The 21,981-nt window shown below is 40.7% G+C and overlaps 1 protein-coding gene across 1 annotated transcript; it reads left to right on the top strand.

Annotated features, from left to right (window-relative positions):
- The first annotated feature begins 353 nt into the window (after positions 1–353).
- Positions 354–20,782, top strand: Fgf5 (fibroblast growth factor 5). The gene is made up of 3 exons (XM_052199390.1): positions 354–702; positions 8,090–8,193; positions 20,435–20,782. Exons 1-3 carry the CDS (start codon positions 354–356, stop codon positions 20,780–20,782), a joined length of 801 nt encoding a protein of 266 aa, XP_052055350.1.
- Positions 20,783–21,981: the final 1,199 nt, after the last annotated feature.

Below are 21,981 nucleotides of genomic sequence, written 5' to 3'. Positions count from 1 at the left end.
CGGATCGCGTCTCCCTCCTCCTTCACACCCCCGCCCCCGGGACCGCGGCGCTCCCTCCCCGTACCGGACAGTGAGTACACAAAGCAGCGGGTGAGGGGAAGCTTCGCAGGCGTGCACCGAGCAGTGAGATCACTGGCGTTATAAATATCCCGGTGCCAGCGCCGAGATCCGCTCGGGTGGCCTCTCTCTCTCTCTTTCTCTCTCTCTCTCTCCCCCTCTCCCTCTCCCTTCCCCGAGGCTATGTCCACCCAGTGCGGCGAGGGAGGCAGCGCCAGAGGCACGCAGCCACGCGGGGGCTACGGAGCCCGGAGCCAGTCCTGCAAGATGCACTTAGGACCCCCGCGGCCGGAAGAATGAGCCTGTCCTTGCCCTTCCTCATCTTCTGCAGCCACCTGATCCTCAGCGCTTGGGCTCACGGGGAGAAGCGTCTCGCTCCCGAAGGGCAACCCGCGCCTCCTAGGAACCCGGGAGACTCCAGCGGCAGCCGGGGCAGAAGTAGCGCGACGTTTTCTTCGTCTTCTGCCTCCTCCCCAGTCGCAGCTTCTCCGGGCAGCCAAGGAAGCGGCTCGGAGCATAGCAGTTTCCAGTGGAGCCCTTCGGGGCGCCGGACCGGCAGCCTGTACTGCAGAGTGGGCATCGGTTTCCATCTGCAGATCTACCCGGATGGCAGAGTCAATGGCTCCCACGAAGCCAGTGTGTTAAGTAAGTTGCTCACTCTCCAACAAAACCTGTTCTGGGAGGGACGGTCAGTATTCCTTTGGGCCACCGGGCACCTCTAGGAGCCCTAGCGTCTGGGACTCAGCTGGTTCTGGAAATAGTCCCGTAGGGTTTCGTGGAGATGCGTCTACCCGGTGCGAGCAGACGCACCCTTCTGTCTTGGGTAAGAGGCATGGCTAACCCCAAGTGAGGTTACCGTGGTGAGACAGGCAGCTCCTTTTCAGAATGCCCTGGCCGAAAAAACCAGCCACCCACTATAGCTGGAAGAAAAAAAAATAATGAAAGAAGTAACAATCTTAATCCTGGTACAATTTCTTTTTACTTATGAACTAGAACCACATTTTTCTTTAAGTGTCAAAGTATATCTTTATTCCCTGTACACAATTGACGTTAGTTTATGAAAAGAACCCATTCTCTAACTATAAATATCCTATATATCCCATATTATGTTTGTATATTAACATCTCTGTGTAACTTTCACACGTATACACACATATGTAGATATACACACACATACATACACACACACCAACTAACACATGTCTACGTAGAATTTACGTGCACATGTATATTGGGAAAGCAAAGTTCTGCTTGCAAGAAAGCAACATGATTCGGTGCTGGGTATAACAACGTTTAGTAGGTTGAGACCCTGACAATACCTTGCTACCCTTCGGTTTCCAGGGACAGATGGAGGAAAGGTCTTAATTTTAAAAGAACTACAGAGGAGGTTGAAAATGGTTGTAAACTGAGCATACCTTTAAAAAAAAATCAACCACCCAACTTGAAAATTTTCTGAGTTCTCTCTCCTTTCCTCCTCATTTCCACCCCGCCTGCGTTCCCTCCACTCCAGCCCACCCGTGTTCCTGCCACTCCATCTGCTCTTCTGGACCACCACATTAAGCCAGTCGCACTCCCCTCGCCGCCCCAGGCTGCTGAGGGAAGCGGTAGTTTGGAGCTGTGTGCTTGGGACTGGAGTCGTCTCTCTGTAGTCCTGTGGGGTGTTTTCTCACTAGGTTCAGGTCGCGTTTCCAGCAGGGCTCGGTCCTCCAGATAAAAGCCACAGCAGGGACCGCTCAGACTCCCATGGAGAGCGGAAATGGGGCCAGGAGATAGTGCTGTGCAGTCACCTGGTCCCTTTTGTCTTCCTGGAGGCACTCAGGTACACTTCAGTAGACCAGTGTCCCCAGAAACTAGAACACTTCTGTTTACTTGGCTCCAAGAACCACGGACTTTATTTGTTGGGCCGACAGACGGCTGGGGCCTGTGGAGAGGGAAATTTAAGCACAGGTGGGGTGGCTGACGGACAAGCCTCTTTCAATAAGTTAAGAGGATCAGGCGCGTGAGATCCGGCAGTAGCATCCCGACAGGTGTTGTTCCAAGCCAGTGTTGTTCCAAGCCAGCCGGCTGCATGCTTTGTCTTTGGAGAGCACCCCTTCAGCCGGCTGAGGTGCTGGTGGAGAGGCAGTTTACAACAGAGAGGGCCCTAGTCTCCCATTCCATTGAGTCTCAGGGCTTCCAATATGGTTCCCATTGGACGCCCTCTCTTTACGTTCGAAGGAAACTTTTTCTTTGTGTATGGAGGGAATAGTCCGTTCTGCTAGGGGTGGATTTTCTGATGCTTCGGGGTGAAGTTACTTCTGTTTCAATATTTCTGCTCACTCTCCTCATTTTGCAGGATTCAGTTCTACCACGAGAAAACAGCCTTTAGTCTCTGCCTCAGCAATTTTCCTGGTTCTTGTACAAAATTTTTCTCTAGTTTGTTGATGTGAATGCACAACCTTTGCTTGCTCAAGAGAGACCCCAATAGCAGGTATCCAGCAGCAGGTTGGGATCCTCTGTGCCTGGGATAGCTTTGGAGTGCTAGGGAGCTCTGGAAGCAGAACAGTTCCTTTTTCATTAAAAAAAAAAAAAAAAGGCCCATTGAAACTAAAGGTGACTGCAGTATAGGCCTTGCTAAAGGGGATTTACAGAAACATAAGGGAAGGAAAGGAAGTGCAGACCAACAGACTTCATTCATCTAAAGAAGAAACTAGCCAGCTATGTATTATTTCCAGAGGCTAATTTATTTAAAATAATCATTGAAAAGTGGTCACAAACCAGTGGAGATGGAGATGTATCCTAGGCAGGGACTAATAAAACTTTATAAGTAGCTTTTTCCTAACTCCCAACCTTGCAATTTTTTGCAACCATTCAGAATTTAATTTGTATCCCTCAAAAGACAGGCATTCATTCATTCATTCATTCATTCATTCATGTACCCAATGTAGGGCACCTGCCTCAGAATGAAGGTTTTGGTTGCTTTTGTGCTACGTTTTCTTTTCCTTTTTGCATTTTCCCTGGCGTCGCCTTCCACAGGTTTTTCCTCAGAGGAAAGCATAAGTTAAATCTCACAGTCATAGTCCTTTTGGTATCAGTAGTTCCCAACACACCTCTATGAATTGATTTTATGCATAGTGGAAAGGCATGGAATTTGGAAACAAAACAGCTCTTTACACTTAGGCAGCCATGGAAGAAAAAGCATCTACTTGCAATTGATTACTATAGAGCACTTTGAAAAAAATATATATATATTGACCTTTGACTATGTATTGCTTAGAATATATGTGTAAACATGTGTTTGTCTCTCACAAGAAAGACTGAAATGCACTGGGGGGAACCCTCAGTATAAAGGGGTTATTTTTTAGATGCCACAATAAGACTTTTTTGTCAGATAAAAATGTCAATTTTTACTTGATAATAAATATATTTGCCCATCAAAACCATGTTCTAGCCACAGATATGAAAATGTCCCTTCAGGTACTTCTACTAGTAAGGCCCGGGTTTGCCTCATTCAGTAATGGTACCCTGCTTTAAAGACAGAATATGTTATCTAGCATCTTGCATATGAACCCTTGTAGGAAGGAAATGTGGGGGAAAAATGAAGAATAGAAAAGACCAGGGGTTATGAGCTCTAAACCTGAAGAGAAGTGAACAGCTGCTTTAACTTACAAACTGTCAAGTTTAACTTCCATACAATGCTTTCCTTGACTTACCTCGGGCCATTAAAACTATGAAATTAGATAGCGGCTCAGAGGAAAAACTTTAGGTGATGGCTATTCAAAGCAGTCACACAGAATATGAACATTTCATTCACATTTTGACTAAGGGAGTCCTCAGTTTTACACTTAGCTCTGAAAATCTGATTTGACTATCCATTTTGGTATCTTATGCTCACCAGGCATCTCCCCGGGCTGGATAAACCAGAATTTACTGTGCAGAGAAATTCAAGGGGAAATTTCGTTACTAATTTAATCAGCAAAGACTGAGCTAAATTGGATCATTCAAGACTAAGATTTGATAACTTGACAGAGCAGTGTGTCTGTTGCCATGGATGAGAGTAGAAAGACTTCAGTGTCGCCATGTTTTTCTTTGGGAAATTGCAAATGCTTCATTGAAAGCTTCTGAACACATGTGATATCTATGTGGTCCTAGCTTTTATTCTCCTAGTCTGTAATAATGTGTCCCCCATCATCAATGGCACCTTCTGATATCAAGAGAGCTAAAGAAAAACAGGAAAGGAAGCTATGTGTGTTTTTTCTTACTGAGGTAAACCTATTTATAAAGTATAATCATCCTTTGAAGTAAGCAGATTAAGGACCAATGGTAGAGACACCAAGAAAGTTTGTCTCTTTCAACCTTGATATCAACCTTGACATTTTACTAAGAAAAGCGTCTTCCTTGCATCTCTGTCTCTCCTCTCTTCTCCTAATCATAAAATCTTGGGACATACCATCTTTAGTACCTGCGAATGAATTAGCTTATCCTGAGTTCGCTACACCCATCCCCAAACAGGAGAGAGACACAATAAATAGTAAGAGTAACTCAAAACACATGAACTGACAAGGGGGTTGTCCCCAAGATAGTGCAACGTCAAAGACAGCCACTGGCCCCTACAAGAACTACTTGGTGTCCCCAAGGCAGCACAGCATCACAGACAGTCACTGGCAGCTCTGTGAGACAGTTGCCTTTCATAATTTTGCTTAAGGACACTGTCTTAGTATCCACAGGGTGAACAACACATGTTCACCACAGGGTGAACAACAGTTTATTATCTATAACTCCTGAAGATTAGAGGATAAATAATACTGATTTCATTAAAGTCAACTTTACAGAAATGCTTCTTGGGATGCATTAGTTCATGATTTAATACACATGGGTTTACAGTATTTTCTATAATTCTTCAATGGGTCACTGAGATCTGTGCTATCTTGGAGAGAGAGAGAGAGAGAGAGAGAGAGAGAGAGAGAGAGAGAGAGAGAGAGAGAGAGAGAAGGAAAGCCCATTGTAAGTCATGCAGAATTGTGCTGGTATTCTAGAAAAACAGACTGTATGAAGTCATTGATATTAGTTTAGAAATTATGATTTTTAACAATGATTCCAATGTTAAGTAAAAATTACATTAAGGTTTAAAAGATTGATTACAAAGTTGCTTGTGTGAAAAACAATTATTGTGTACACACATACATACACATGCTCACATACATGCATGTATGAATGCATATACACATATACATATACTTATTAAGCTTTCAGGAACATTAAATCTTAAAATTACATAGTCTTTCCACTATAGGGCAATATGTGATTTTTGTAATAGTTTATCATAAAAACAATGCAATGTATAATAACATACCACTTTTATAGGCATTATTTCATCATCTCCCCATGAAATGCATAATAATGAAAATGCATATAATCAACACGTATAGGATAAAATACACAGCATATTGAGATACAAGTTAATCAAGCCAAAGCAAGTTCTTAAAAGGAGGTCTTATGGTCAGAAAGCAGTTGTTTAGTTAAACAAAGGCATCTTTTTTTTTAAACCAAGTAAATATTTATAAAACCACTTAATTTCAACATCTCAAAAAGTAGACTGAAAAATATGAGACTTTGATCTTTGATGCTGCTCTGTATTTTCATTAATATAGGACCAATTTACATTTATAACGCTGAGTACATGCATAAGGAGAACAAAAAACTCATTGTCATGGCTTCCTAATAATTGAGGTACAGAAAATATTGAAATAAAAAGGGATCAGAAAAATATTTCTTGGGCTGAATAAACATATAAGTTAATGCATCCTTAGCAATCTAGAGGCATGAACTGAAGACAACCATGAAGAATTCACGGTCCAACCCTAATGTCTTCTTACCTCGATCATTCCACAAAACATGAGCTCTGGAAATGGCCCTTCCATGCTTCTGATCACATATGTAGTATTTACACATTCATTTCCAATCAGCTAAATATTTGAACTCTTTACTGATGCTTTCAATATTATTCTTAAATTCTGACTCAAATATAGCTCTTTATCAAATGTGATAATCACATTTTAATAATAATAATATACTATATCTTTTTATAAAGTTAAATATCACATGTGAGGAGTATATTTTAAATTTTAGAAAGTTAAATACATCATGTATGTATACCCATTATACTCTGTGTAAACTGATGTATGTAACTTTACAAAGTATTCTGTGTATCTAGTAAAGTGATGATGCTTCTAAATCCTTGCAAGTGTATCACAACTAAACAATTTTTATATTAGGCTCTACCTAAATTAAGTTTCAGAAATATTTGAAAGGAAATAATACACAAGACACTAGTGCCTGTTCATACTCTCTTACATGAGCAAACTCAGCTCCGTGTGAGTCCGGTTTTGTTTTGTTTTGTTTTGTTTGTTTTTGGTTTTTTTTATTTTTTGTTTCTTTTAATTCTCAATGAAAAGACACAACACTAAAGTGGTACCTGCAATTTTTCGGAGATAGTTTTCTTATTCTGGGCTAAGACTGTTCAAAACAACAATAACAAAACAGTTTCCTGGGTATTGCCTTTTCTCTGTAAAATTTCTAAGTGTTTAAACACGGAGCTGTGAGAGGGTGTTTATGAGGAACTGGTAGAGGGAAAGGGGCTTATGGGACTTATGGGGAGGGGGGAACCGAGAAAGGGAAAATCATATGGAATGTAAACAAAGAATATAGAAAAACTAAAAAAATGTTAAATAAACACGGAGCTGAGTGAGCACACAGTAATATTTGTGAGACTGGCAGGTGCTCAGTGTGTGCCGTGCAACATAAGTCTTCAGTAAACCGGTTCACCTGTGTGTACTCATCGCCCTGGTTGGTAAATTTAACCATTGTGCACAAGTCCTGCAGAGGAGAATGCAATTTCAAAGACACCTGAGGAAAATGTCACTTCTGCAGAGTTCTCACCACATACCCTAAGCAGGGTACCCGCTTGAAACAGCTGTGTCCAAGTGTTGAGGTCTGCCTTCTCCTCCTCTGTGTCTTCTCCTCCTCTGTCTTCTCCTCCTCTGTGCCTTCTCCTCCTCTGTGTCTTCTCCTCCTCTGTGTCTTCTCCTCCTCTGTGTCTTCTCCTCCTCTGTGTCTTCTCCTCCTCTGTGTCTTCTCCTCCTCTGTGTCTTCTCCTCCTCTGTGTCTGTCTTCTTTGATTTTTTTCTTCTTCTCAGCTCTAATGAACAATATATTTCAGCTCTAATGAAATATACTGTTTATATATTTTAACAGTATCATATGTATAACTAACAAGAATATTGTCCTCACTCATAATTATATAATTATATAAAGTCTTTTGTGACTTTATTACTAATACTAGGCAGGCTTTCTAGCTATGTGCAGAGTATCCATCGAACCTTATTAAAACCCTGAAGGAATTGCAGTGAATGGTTTGTTGACTCAACACACGTGGTTCTTGAAATGACTGTAGGAAAGGAAGGAAGGGACAGTGGCTGGACACACGGACTGTGCATTACACAGTCACAACATCTTACAGATCATTTTTCTAGGAAGTGACTTAAAGTGCAGTACTTCTCAAGACATAATTCATTAAACAATTTACAGAGGAGATGTGATTTATATTTTCAGTATCTTAGGTGTGATTTTTAGGGTTTTAAAAGATTGTTTTAGGTAAGAAATTATAATTTTTCCAGGTTTTTATATTTTTCTTACACTGGTGAAATAGTAACAAGTTAGAACTAATTAAAAAATATTTTGAAAGCCTCTGTCAATACCTTCAGGGCTTGAACAGGATCTGTTGTCAAATTCACTAAAAGCAACCTGCTCTCGGCAAATATGGAGTGACTGAGGAAGCAGAAGAAAGTTTCTGAATCTTGAAATAAACACTCCGAGTGTACCCTCAGCGCTAGCCATCCGTCCACATATTGGATGCCACAAAAGGCCATTGCGTGTTCTTTTCTTTAATCTCAGTAGTAAAGACTGAGACCAGGCGACGTAGACATTGAATTCTTCACAGTTCTGTGTAGAAGAGTCTGTGTTTTATTTTGGGATTTTTTTTTTGTCATCCTAGGTATTTTGGAAATATTTGCTGTGTCTCAGGGGATTGTAGGAATACGAGGAGTTTTCAGCAACAAATTTTTAGCGATGTCAAAAAAAGGAAAACTCCATGCAAGTGTAAGTAGACACCGCCTTGTGTTTGTTAAAGAGCGCTGCTCGGGTTCTGATGTCTGTAACAAAGTGAAGTGATCGTTTTCCAAATGAGCAGATAAGACAGACAATTTGCCTAAGGAACTTAATTTTTTTGTCTGGTAACACTATATGTATGTATAACCAATTGTGTATGTGTCTGTAAGTAATTATTGGAACATTTCAATGTCTTGAAAACAAATTGAACCTTTGGGGCTGTAAAGGGTAAATGTACTTGTAAACAGCCTTTGCACACGATCGTCATTGTTAAGTTTTCTAGAGAGCCCTGGGTGGGCCTCGTCCTAGCCTTCCATGGCATCACACAAACTTCACATTTGGTGGCATGTGTGTTTAATAGATAGAGGAGTTCTTAATTGATTTTACAGGTTACTCATGATACCGATTTGGGTTCTAAGTAATATCATAGACTTCCATGTAAGGAAGTAAAAGACAAAGGCGAGGACTGCAAAGCCTCTCACCTCCCAGAGGGAAGCTGCGCTCGATGAAGCTGGGGGATTTCTGTCTTATATTTTTGTCACTTCAACTATAATTACTTGATACTAATCTCGCATTCCAAAGTTATCTTCAGAGTATTTACAGATTTTGTAATCATTTAAAAAAAATATTTATTTCTTAGCTATTACTACATCTAGATTCTCTTTATTTGTATTAGTGTATATGTATCACACTTAAAAGGAATTCAGGGTTTTTTGTGATAAAAGAGATTTTTTAACACTAAATCAGTTTAAGAGGCAATTGTTGAAGTTCTTTGATTAATAGGAAATGGATAGCTGGACATTTCTTTTGCAATTTTCAAAGTATACAGAAAATCTAACTTAGGAGTGAAATCAGTTGACACCTGCTTTTTACCCTTTCACTCGGTGGACTGTTTTTAAGAATCCAATCAGAATTCCACACATTTCTATACAGAAAACTTTACAATTTCCTTTCCTTTGCATCCAAAAAAAATTTATAACTTCTGAAGAACACGATTACTCTTTGGGATTTTGTGAGAAGGTACATATAAAGTCCTTAGGGCAATACTTGGGACCTTGTGAGTGTTCAGTAAACAGTGTGTATTATTAAATGCAGTAAACTAGACATAACGTAAATGTAGTAAACCACTACAATCTAGGATAATGAAAAGCCTTTGTTAAACTCTTCAGTCATTAATTTCAAGAATTATAGAGGCAATTTATTTATTTCTGTGTTGTTTTACTCTATCAAAGACTAACACAATTTTTAAAAATGAAGGATATGACTAAAAAAGTAAAAGTAACATTTCACTTGTTTCTGTAGGGAAAAAAAAATCATATATCTCTCGTTTTGTTAAAGATAACATTTGTTTGCTAAAGATTCACACCCAGATTGAAAAATAATGAGTTTTCATTGCTCTACTTTAAGGCTACAAAACTTTCAAAACCTCAGTGTCCTAAGATATGAGACAAGTAAAGAGATCACCTCTTATGGGCTTGTCTGAGGGATGAAAAATCGTAACAGTGAAAATGCTCTCATCTGCGTACCAGTGCATACAAAAATAGACAGAGCTTGGGCCAGTGAGGGGATAATTGCCACAGAAAGCAAAGTATTATAAATGGATGCCAATTAGAAGGGTCAAGCGGAGAGGTCAGGGTACATGATTCCTCTGTCAAATGTGGGTAACTAATTTCTAGAAACTTGACCCAAATGTCTAAGGATGACTGGTAGAAATAATGCAGATAATGCAAAAACAGCATCTGTTATTCTTTCTCATCCTGGCAGGCCGAAGTTATTTCATGGGATAATGACTTTTAAAGAGCACACAGCAAGTCTTGCTCTTGTCACTCAATGGGGCTCTCAGATATAAAAGTCATTCTGATGACTTTGAGCTGAACCGTAGATAAAAAATGAAGCCCTGAGATTGCGTCCAAACCTCCATCCTCTTATCTGAGCTTTTATTAGCATGTTCCCCCCCTCTAGATGGAAACCTAATTAAATTATGAAGTGATTTATTTTTAAAGAAGTTGAGTTTGGAAACAGCATTAATCATAGCAATTATCGGCTTTATGCCCAGATGCTTTGTTTTCGCTGTAGTGGAACACGCTAAGAAACGTTCTTCTAACCTTCCATGTGTTTACCTGACTTGGTTTTGATACTTACAGGATTATATTGTCACCCAAGCCACTAACCGACACTCAGCAACACGTAGTTCCTGAGTTGCTTTATATTAAGAACCTTGCAGTGGCCTTAAAGAGCACCTTCCAGATTCTTCATCTGAACTGAAAGTGAGTTAGACGTGTAAAGGAGCCAGGTGACTGGAGAAAATGGTGCCCCTGCAGTGGATTGTCCATCTCAGTTCAGTTCTGATATCGAAACCTAAGATGGTCACCAGGCTACGGTGACATAGTTTCACAGTTTCTGCAAAGGACCTTCCACTCTCATGACCTCATCAGACACCGAGGCAAGGAAAGAGGCTTGGAGAGGGGCAGTTATTTTCCTAAGGTTACATAGTTGTGAGATTGAAGAGAAACCTTGTTCTCTTCAGATTCCCTCTTTAGATATCCAAATGGTCTGCAGGCCTAATTTAGTTTAAGAGATAGCATTGTGTTTGAGAATGAATTACATTGTTTTCGTGTGCTTATAGGAATTATTAAGTGCCTGATTGAGTAATAATAGCCTTACACCATATGTAAAAAATGAAGACCACGGCAGATCATTAAGAGCATTTATAGCACTCTGTTAACTAGCAAAGAAGAGGGGAATCCTAGACCAGATGTACAAAGTTGTAAATTAATTCCTACCTTCTCATCTACCTTTGGATTCACAACATTTATTTTGGCCCTGCCCTGCCTCCCCCTTCCCCCCCCCCAACCCCCCCCCCACCCCCAGCAAACTCTCCAGTACTTGACTTTAGTCTAGAGAGGAGGGAATGTGTCTGCCACAGAGCTCTACACAGACATGTTTGTTCGGTGTGGCATTGTGTCACTTAGGGAACCCCTCTCAAGGCTAACTTTCAAGAGGAAAAGAACTGCTTGTTTCCTAAAAATGTACACATGCTGAATGCTACTTTTTTGTGGGAGTGCACAAAGATGGAGCACTTCAGTGGCCAATCCTGAGCAGCACAAATGAGGTGCACTGGCACTGACAGAATTGTCCTGTTTGTCAGTTTCATAATAGAAGTTTTACTTGAACCTGGAGTGGACAGGTATTGAAGCTCTCACCCCATCCCCTCATATGTGCACACCTCTCTTCAAAACCATTCAGAGATCCAAATGTGTTAGATAGCCATATTCCCAGCTATGTGAAACTCCCAGCACACTTGAAAAGAATTTAATTAAAAATATCTTTTTCATACAATACATTCTGATGTTGATTTATCCCTCCCCCAACTCCTCACAAGATTCTCCCCACTTCCTACTCACCCAAATCCACACTCTCTGTGGGGAGAGAGAGTAAAGGAGTGTTATGGGGTGAAAGTACGTAGTCTTTTTGTCAAAATGTGTGAGGTGTTCTGGACAATAGAAGAGAATGATTGCTTCCTGGAGAGCCAGCAGGGCTAGTCAATCATCACTGTGGCTCTCGTTCTGTCTTAACCTGTGCAGGATGGAGGCACTTTCTGAGACTATGTGTCCTCTCGGGCTTTCGGCTCCTCACCCTCACATTTGGGATTCCTTACGGAAGGCCCACCAGAGGACCTTTCTGGCTTCTCCTACGCAGTTGACATGTAAAGTGTGAATTCCTCGTGACCCTTGTAGCCCAAATGCCACTCCACACTCACGTCATGTTAGAGAATATTCCTCATTTTGTTTTTATAGTTGAAATAAGTAGGAAAATTGTAGCGACTGACAGTGTGTACAGAATTCTTTCTGTAGCTCCTGGAAACTATTATCACTCACTATTTAAACAAATCTTCCAGAATGTGTTCTCTGGCAGCTGGTGGATGATCTCCAATATCTCCTGATTTTAAGGTCAAGTAGCTGTGGTTCCGCACTTATTCAGATTAGCCCGAATCCTACTTGCCCTTAGCCCCTGTTCCTTGGGACGATGCTGTTTGCACACTACACAGCCTCTGATCTGCTAGTGATTCCTTTTGCCCAGGAACCAAATTTGAAGGCAAGGCTCCAAAGCCACACTGGCACAGAGACAGGGGTTCCTGCTCTCATGGTCTTCTAGTCCCTTTGGAGTCCTAGAGTCCATATTAGTAGGGAAAAATTTAAATCTGGGGAAAGTTGGAATTGATCACTTGTGCTTCGATGTTTTCATGAAGTATGCATGATAGTTTGTTACATATTGGGGGAAAAAAACATGTTGGCTTGACTATCCAGAGACAGGCATGTGGTCAAATGGTTATTTTCTTATGTCTCTGGGTTTTAGGGGATCATGTTTGGAAGGAAGTTTAATTGCAGAGTTTACGAAACAGGTTTGGAATGTAGTGCTGATCAGCCCTGAGTGAGGACTAGAATATTCTCCTTTCCTGGGTTCAGAGGGAGCCAGCTGGCTAGTCAAGAGGATAGTCCGGACTGGATGTCCGGTGTGGGGCAGTGAATGAGGAGTCAACAGTCCCCCAAGATCAGCATGTTTACTAAAAGGAGAAATAGACTGGAACAAACTTATACGATTATCACTTAGAAAAATCACCTATTACAAGTCCCACTTCCTGTCATGACCACAGATTCTAGGTATAGAGACCACAGGTTCTCATGTATATGGAAAAAGGAAAGGGCCAGTGATTTGTGATCCAGAATGGGTTTGCAATTAATTCTTGTATCTGACTTTAATTTTGACTTCTGAGGTTGGTGAGGTCTTTGTTGAAGAAATGTGGGGAGAAATGAGTGGACCTGTTGATTCAAAATCCAAGTTGTTTAAAGCAAGTCACAGTGTGCCATTGCTCTGATGGTTTAGGGGATTGTACTTAGCATTTTTCAGTCCTTAAAGATGGAAGAAATTCAGAGTAAGTCAGCTATACAAATGTGAGGAGGCAAGCCCCACTTTTCAGTGTTAGGGAAAGAACTGTAGTCTCAGTCAGGGAATGAGAGCTATGTGCCCAACCTGGTACTTGAAACTGTGGAACTTTAGGGGGACAGTGTCTTTACTCTTCTGACTTAAGGCCAAATAATAGCATCTTGATTATTGGAGGAGGTAAATAATACAGGCTAATCACGCAGGAGATAAATAATGAAGGCTAATCATGGTATATAGAGTAGTGCAGTTTTGCAGGGCTATTAAAGAGACCAGAAATCAAGCACCTATTTCCTACCCCCGATCTCCATATATGATCTTTACCTCACCTCCATCACTACTATCTAGCTACTGGTGATTCAAGTCTAAACTCCCAATCTCACACTTACTAAAATAGAATCTCTAGAGATATGGCCAGGGGAATAGGCATCTTAAATCTGCCCTATGATTAATTTTTTAAAAGTTATAATGATGTCCTTTAAGTTGTTTATTTTGAAGCCATCTAAATATATGTATAAAAAATTTTTAAAATTTTCAGAAAAATTTTAAGCTTTCTGAAGTTATGGACAATGGAAATATAAATCTGCTATCTGATTGATTTTTAAGACAATTCCTGGTTGGCATTTGCCACTGTGTTACTGTAAACCCAGGAATCCATGGGCTGCTCAATAGGAATAATGAATTATAGAATGGGAAGATGTCCAGTGTCGAGCAGGGGCTATGGCCCTGCTGGGGTAGTATAGCAGGGCAACCACTGACCTGCATGTTACTTACATGGTAATCAGTAAAGGGCAGCTCCTTTGGGCTCACATTAACCTACATTAGGACACAGCTATACACAGCTATACACAGCTATACACAGCAATACTGGTAAAGGTAAAGGTAAAGGTAAAGGTAAAGGTAAAGGTAAAGGTAAAGGTAAAGGTAAAGGCTGGAGCCAAGCATTACTGAATGTGGGTAAAGGAGCCAGAAGCTGGGATCCATGCAACTAGGAAACTGCTCAAGGCACACATTGGCTGATACTTGTTTTTTTTTTTTTTTAATTGCAGTATAGAATAACGTTTTAGTTATTTGGATTAAGTCAGTTCTTTCTCAAATTTATAAATTTTAGGAGAAAGAAGGCAACCGATGAAAGCATGGCAAGATAGCTAAATAGATGAAATGCCTTATAAGCTCCATGTATTAGGTGCAATCTATCCGAATTCCAGTTGACCCCTCTTTACATATTGCCTCTTCGTCTGTACATTTTGAGCACTGGTATTTGCATAACCCTGGCCTGGAACTAGACATCCTTGGATTCAGCTTTTCCAATACAGAGATTACAGGTGTGTGGCAAGAACCTTTAAAAAGCACCCATAGTTTAGAATGGATTCTACACTGTGAGAACACACATTAGAATCAAAACACTATTATTTATTTATTTACTTACTTACTTATTTACTTGTTTGTCTACAAATTATCCCACAAAGTATTACAACTTGTTATTCATCTTCCATTTACTTTCCTTCAATCCCTACCCGTCCCTTGTGATCATGTGCTAGTCTCCAACAGTCACCTCATATCTCACATTTGCTACCAGGATCACCTTCTTTAACTCCCTCCCCCTCTTCTGGTCTCCTTTCTAACTTCATGGCCTGTACCCTTTCTTACCTCTCACTGGCATTAATAAAAACACTGAAAGACTCAAGGGAATCCGTGAAGTTTGTCTTTCTGGGTATCACCTACCTAGCTTGATATAATACTCTTCCACCAAATGTCTGAACTGTTTGTGAGTTCACTATTCTTTAAAGCAGAATAAATTCTACTTTGTATAAATACCACATTTCCCTTACCCTCTCTTCTCTGGATATTTGTCTAAAATTGTTGCATTTCTTTGTTTTTGTGAATAATGCAGCAATAAACATGGATGGGTAGGTGTCTCTACAGTGGGATACAGCCTGGTGTCTGGAAATGCCCGGGGTGATATAGCTGGGTCCTAGTAGTTCCATATAGATTTCCATGGTGTTCACACTGATTTACAATCTCAATAGTGCATAAACTTTCCTCCTTCCTCCATCTTCACCATCATCTGCTGACAGTTGTTGTCTTGATCTTGCCATTCTGACCAAGATGAGATGAAACTCAAAGTAGTTTTAATTTGCAGTTTCCCCAATATGCAGTTCCCCAATGGCTAGTGATGTTGAATGCCTAAATGATCACTTGTATTTCCTTTTAGGAGAATTGCCTGCTCATGCCCATGTATTTACTGACAGTTTGATTTTTCTTGGTGTTTAAGTTTTATAGTTGTTTGTGCATTCTAGATACTACCTCTCTGCAGCATTCTGCAGACTCCCTGATAGTTTTCTTTGTGCATAGAAACATTCCAATTTCAAATGATTCCATCTGTTGATTCTTGGGGCATTCCCTGGCCTACTGGACTCCTGGAAGGTCTTGCTAGGAGCTTTAACTTGAAAATTCATTCCCTATCGTTTTCCTCCGGGAGTTTCTGCACTTTGGGGGTTTCAGTTGCAGTCTTTGATCCACTTCATGGGGTATCTTTGTGCAGCTTGAGAGATGTGCTTCTAACTTAATTCCTTTGCAGGCAGAGGTCAGTTTTGCCAGCCCTGTTTAATTGATACCTTTGTCAAAAATTAGGTAGCTATAGCTGAGAGTACAGCATTTGGCAATAAAAGATTCTTGCTTTCATTCCCAGCATACGTATCCCCCCTCCCTCCTTGTAATGATTTGGATATTTAAGCAAACATAATTTAATTGCCTAAGTTTTACTTGTTTTGACAGAAATAGTAAATTACAATAAATTAGTTGGTTTGAATATTTCACTTTAATGTTCAACTCAGGGCCTCTTGATTGTAACTTGTTCAGACGCTTGTAAAATGAAAGAGAAATACACAGATAATTTAATTCATTAAGGAAGACTGGAAGGTCTTAGGTGGTGCCTATGTAGTTTTTCTCTGTAGAGGCTGCAAATGCTATAATATTTGGCTACACAGTCAGCAACAGTTATCAAATCAATTAAAACATCTATGAAACAAAGATGGGGGATAATCCCATATTTTTTTTCTTTTCTTTGCTGAGACAAAGTCTCACCGACCTCCTGGCCATTCTCTTGATTTACTCTCCTGAGTACTAAGATTACAGGTGTGTGCTATCCTGTCCAGCAAAGACAGAGGTCTGAGGCGTTGCTGCCCTACTGACAGACAGTGGGTAAATGCTAAAGTTATGGCTGATTTCAGTGGCTCATTTAGCATTTGATTTACCTGTCTCTATCAGACTTTTGGTAAATAAAAGCATGTATGCCAACGTCACTCTTCCTCCTAGAGAAATAATGCATGTCTATCATTTGAAAACCATACACTTTATTAGAAAATGTCCTATAATTTAAAGGAGAATGTGGCATTAAATGCCTCTAGAAACACTCAATCCTAGTTAGAATGTCATCGTCAACCCCCTCCTCACCGGGACTCAGAGAAAGATGCAGAGGAGAAGGCAGAAAGTGTAAGAGCTGAAGGTATGGAGGAAACAGGGTCTCCAGACACAGCAGGACGGATGCACAGGGGAACCCACAGAGACTGTGGCAGCATGCATAGGGCCTGCACAGGGTAAAGCCAGATGGGGGCCCAGACCTGAGAGAGGAATTGGAAACAGCCTCTCATTCCTAACCCAGAAACTGTCTCCAAATAACAGCTTGCTTTGTGAAGAAGTCAGTTTTCTCCAGTGAAGTCTCACTGGTGTACAAATCATAATTAAGGGCAGGCCTGATGCCCCATAATAGAACTCATGGGTACTTTTGTAGGAATTTTTGTTTGGTTGGGTTTGTTTGTTTGTTTGTTTTGTAATTTTTCTCATTTCTTGTCTGTGCACTTAAAAAAGAAACCTCGTCTTTTGCTTGTGTCTCATTGTTTTTTATTTTGCATTTTTGATGGGTTTTGTTTGCATGTGTTTCTTGTGATTTTTTCTTTTTATAAATCCTACTCTCTTTTATTTGATTGTTTATTTTCTAGAGAGAGAGAGAGAGAGGCATGGAGTTGGATGGGCAGGAGATGGGATTATGGGAGGAAATGAGGGAGGGGAGAATAATCAAAATACATCGTTTGCAAAACTTACCTTCAGTAGAAAAGCTAAAAAAATCACTCTAGAAAGTAATTTTCCAACGTTTTTAAAGTCATTGTATTCGTGTTGGTAAATGTCTATGTTCCCCCGTTGCTCCAGTCTTGAGATGTTCCACGCTGACCACGCATTAGAGATCTTCTGTTTAGTCGACATTATACCTTTGAAAAGGTGAGAACATTGATGGTATCTGCCAGTCCTTCGAGATGAAACCAGATTTCCTAATAAAAAGGGCCAGGGAAAGAAAGGTTTGTTCAAATAGCTCTGGCACATCATAGATGGGAGAATCTTTCAGACAAAACACAAATTAGAAGTCTATTAGGAAAATCTAAACAGACTTATTCTCTTTACTCCGACTTCCAAGTCGAATGTGGAAGGAATGGGGGTGGGGCTGCACACAGCGCACAGGGTGTTGGCACAGTGTTATTTCTACGTGTGACCCTAGGGAGGATGACATCCTCAATAGCTATCACCTTTGAAGAACTTTCTAAGGAACTTCAGAGCATGAAACCTTCAGAGTGGAGAAAGTCTCTGTGTTAGATAATTTTAGGGTGGATAAGTGGGTTTTCACTCTAGGATGATTCTGATACATATTTTAAAATATGCTGTGTATGTGTCATGTATGTGCCAGACACGTCCTTACAAAGATAAGGCTTCTGACAAGCCATGGGAGTAAACAAGACTAAACAGTGGAGCCCACTTAGAAAATGGACAAGCCTGTGTATGCCCTTGCTATCTGGCAACATTGTTAAATTAAAAGAGTTTTATTATTTGAGATGCTAAAGATTAAACCCGGGTCCTCTTAAATGCTAAGAGTCTAACATGGACCCATTTGCAGTTCGGGCCTATTATTCTTTTAATGAAATGCTCCATGTCTTTCTAAAATATTTATCCTCTTATGGAGCCACAAACAGCTGAGATGGTTGAAATTTTAAACTGTAACTGGAAGCCTGGTGTGGCACACACCTTTACACCTTTTTTTTTTTTTTTTGATTTTTTTTTAGAGACAGGGTTTTTCTGTATAGCCCTGGCTGTCCTGGAACTCACTCTGTAGACCAGGCTGGCCTTGAACTCAGAAATCCGCCTGCCTCTGCCTCCCAGAGTGCTGGGATTACAGACGTGCGCCACCAACGCCCGGTTTTTTTTGTTTGTTTGTTTGTTTTTTTTACCTTTACACCTTTAATCCCCAGTATTTGGGAGGCAGAAACAGGTGGATCTCTGTGACTACACACACACACACACACACATACACACACACACACACATATATATATATATATATACTTTATAGCCACTGCAAAGGCGCTTGCTTGAACTTAAGACTAAGGAGACCACCGCTGGCTAGTGGTGACACACGCCTTTAATACCAACACTCCAGACTCAGACACAGAAGTAGGCAGATCTCTGTGAGTTTGAGGCCAGGCTGATCTACAAAACAAGTTACAAGTTTCAGGACAGCTTGGAGCATGACTTTAATCCCAGAACTCCAGAGGTAGAAGCAGAGGTAGACAGATTTGAGTCCAAGGCTTTGGTCTACAGACCAAGTTTCAGGACGGCCAGGGGTTTCCCAGAGATACATGTGTGGAATTCCCTGCCCATCCCCCCAAAACCCAAACTTGGCGCATCTGTTGCACAAAGAAAGGTAAAAAAGTTAAAAACATTATAAATTAGGTTGTGTTTCTAGATTTGCAGAGGTAAAAATTTGTTTCTGGGAGTGTTAATAATGGACTTGTATAATTTTCCTTGAGGGTCCAGACATTCAGATTTCAGTGTGTGATCTTCATTGCAGAGAAAAGTTTGGTATTATTAGAAAACAGGCAAGGAACAGAACATTTTCTACATAGAATCGTACCACAGCAGGGAAAATCACCAGTTATTCTCAAACCCAGGAGCTCTGTGCAAATGGGACTCTCTGAAATTGTGAGTCTTGTGAGTCTGGACTAGTACAGGAACTCCTAAGCCATTTAAGGTTTTGCACTCTTATATTTGAGGGGAACTATTGATCCTTTCCTTGGGAAAATGCGTTGGTTCACATAGAAGCCATGTAGGTAGTGCTTCTGAATAGGAGCTTAGTAGTCCCAAAACATGGTAGGAAAGTCGATATATACCTGCACTGTCCCTCTTTCATATACCTCCAGATCACTCAGCTTGGCACACAAGCTCTTTTGGGGGTGGCACTGGCTTGCTTTGTCAGCCCCACTTCTTGCCCTTTCTACCATACATCCCAAGTGGAAGTCACATTACAGCACACAGTGTGTGCACACACATTCATGTTCCCGGGGGCTCTATCTCACTCATACACCCTTTTACCGCCTCACACGTGACATAGCCATAATGCTGCACACTCTCCTGCACTCCTGCGATCACCCCTGCTGCTGACATCGGACTCCCTGTCCACTGAGATCACATGACTTCTATATGCCACACCTTGATGGACTTTTCCGTCTACCTTTCTGTGCATCCAAGCCAGCCTGGCTGTGTGTGTGTGGATAAGACGCAGGTGAAATGTTGCTATGACTTGCTTCTTCCTGGTATCAGCTGCACTCTCTCGAACCACATATGTGACGATGTATTTTTTTTCCTAAAGAACTTTAACATATGCAATATTAATAGAGCCATATGCCACCCCTCTCTCGGCATCAAGAATCACACTGATAACACTGATAGTGAATGCCTGTTTGAAAAGAATCATGTGACTCTGCAAACTACGCCTCTAGAGAGAGTGTGACCCTCTGCAAACACAAATGCACATTTGATTGGCTAATTGTTTCTTAGGAATATAGCTCTTTCTTTCTTTTAAATTATGATGTCTTGGAGGGAAATTTTTTAAGTTAAATTTTAGGTACAGTTTTCAAAGTATTTTAAAAACAGTAACTATTAATACATATTAAAATGAGAGTTCATAATGCTTAAATTCACTAGTTCCAAGTACTGTGTTAACAATGATACTATGTCATCTAAGCATGAATAAAAATTGTGTGGCAGAGATAGAAATATAGACCCCCCCACCTCCAACACACACACAACACACACTAACTTTAAAAGGAACATACCTTTATAAAAGGGAACAGATTAAGAGGACCCTAGATTCATACAATTTTTGGATTTTTCAGGACTTCATATTTATTATATGCTGAAATATTGCCACAATGTAAATTTTCTCTTCCCCCCACCCCATCTCTAGGCCAAATTTACAGATGACTGTAAGTTCAGGGAGAGATTTCAAGAAAACAGCTATAATACCTACGCATCAGCGATCCACAGAACTGAAAAGACAGGCCGGGAGTGGTACGTGGCCCTGAACAAGAGAGGAAAAGCCAAGAGAGGCTGCAGCCCACGTGTCAAACCCCAGCACGTGTCCACCCACTTCCTACCCAGGTTCAAGCAGTCCGAGCAACCCGAACTTTCCTTCACGGTCACGGTTCCAGAAAAGAAAAAGCCACCCAGCCCTGTGAAACCAAAGGTCCCCCTGTCGCCGCCTCGCAGAAGCCCCAGCCCAGTTAAGTACAGATTGAAGTTTCGCTTTGGATGATACTCATCCGGGTCTGGTGAGAAACTACTCTTTCGCCTCAGGACCTTCGCTACAGGCGTCATCCGAGCCCTGAAGGAAACTTTTGGACATAGTATCCATCCGCCGTGCTTACATGAGTGGAAGTCAGGTCGTTTGTTCCACTTTGATTGGAACTAAACTGCTTTCTAAATTTTAAATAGAAACAGAAGTGGGATTCTCTGTAGCGATCCAGGGAGCGCATCCCTTCAGATCACTAAGGTTATAAAGGCTTCGTGATTTGAGGATGTCTAACATTCTGCATTTTCAAACCAGTTCAATGGCCCGGACTATGTATTTTTCTGACTTTTACAGATCTACCGGAAAGAACATACATGATACATTTTTATTTTTGTTCCCCAAAGAATATTTTGATGCAGATAAAATATTTTATAAACTTTTGTTTTTTTAAGGTACCTCAACATTGAGCATATTTTCCTACTTTTATTATTTTAATTAACATGACGCAAGCAGTCTGTTTATTGCTGTTTATGGATTATAAACGTTTTGGTAGCTTGTGTGATAGGATCTGGATCGCCTTTGCATTTTTTTCTCTTTACTACGGCATCGTTTACTTTATTTTAGCTATACCTCAAGTCGTGTAAGTTTAGTTCTACGTTTAAAAATTTTTTTTAAAACGTGCTTTCAAATCCCCCAAGGCTCAGCTTGGAGTGTGCATCTTGTATAAAGTCATGGCATTATGTGGAATCTGGCCACGTTAGCGGCTGAGCTCCCGATCAGAAGGAGGACGTTTTTGATGGATTTAAAGGTTTCATGTAAAGAAAAGGACGGAGAGACAAGCACACACACACTAAGTGTGCAGCGCGTCCACGGAGATTTAACTTTGTCTTTTGCTTCTTCTCCTTTTATCTGCCCCTTGCCCTCATTCAAAAACAGCTGAAGGAATAAGTTTTATTCTGTCCATCAAGCATTCACTATGAAACTGGAGTGCTTAAAAATACTTCTATGACTCCTTGTTATCCTTACTGTATGGACTCACAGGGAGCAACTAATCAGGGTGTGAGTGTGTGTGTGTGTGTGTGTGTGTGTGTAGCTGAAGGAGATGAATCACTAACCAAGTTTTCATGTCAAGTCTCATGGTCAAAAATACTTGTATTATTCAGCCAAATACCTTTTGAGCTTTCTATCCTAAAGGTAATGACTGGAATGAGTGGGTCTGCTCT

Source organism: Apodemus sylvaticus, chromosome 11 (genome assembly GCF_947179515.1).
Source record: "Apodemus sylvaticus chromosome 11, mApoSyl1.1, whole genome shotgun sequence".
In the NCBI taxonomy this organism is placed as follows: Eukaryota; Metazoa; Chordata; class Mammalia; order Rodentia; family Muridae; genus Apodemus; species Apodemus sylvaticus.
Note: the sequence above shows the minus strand (reverse complement) of the source record. Positions and strands in the feature narration are given on the sequence as shown.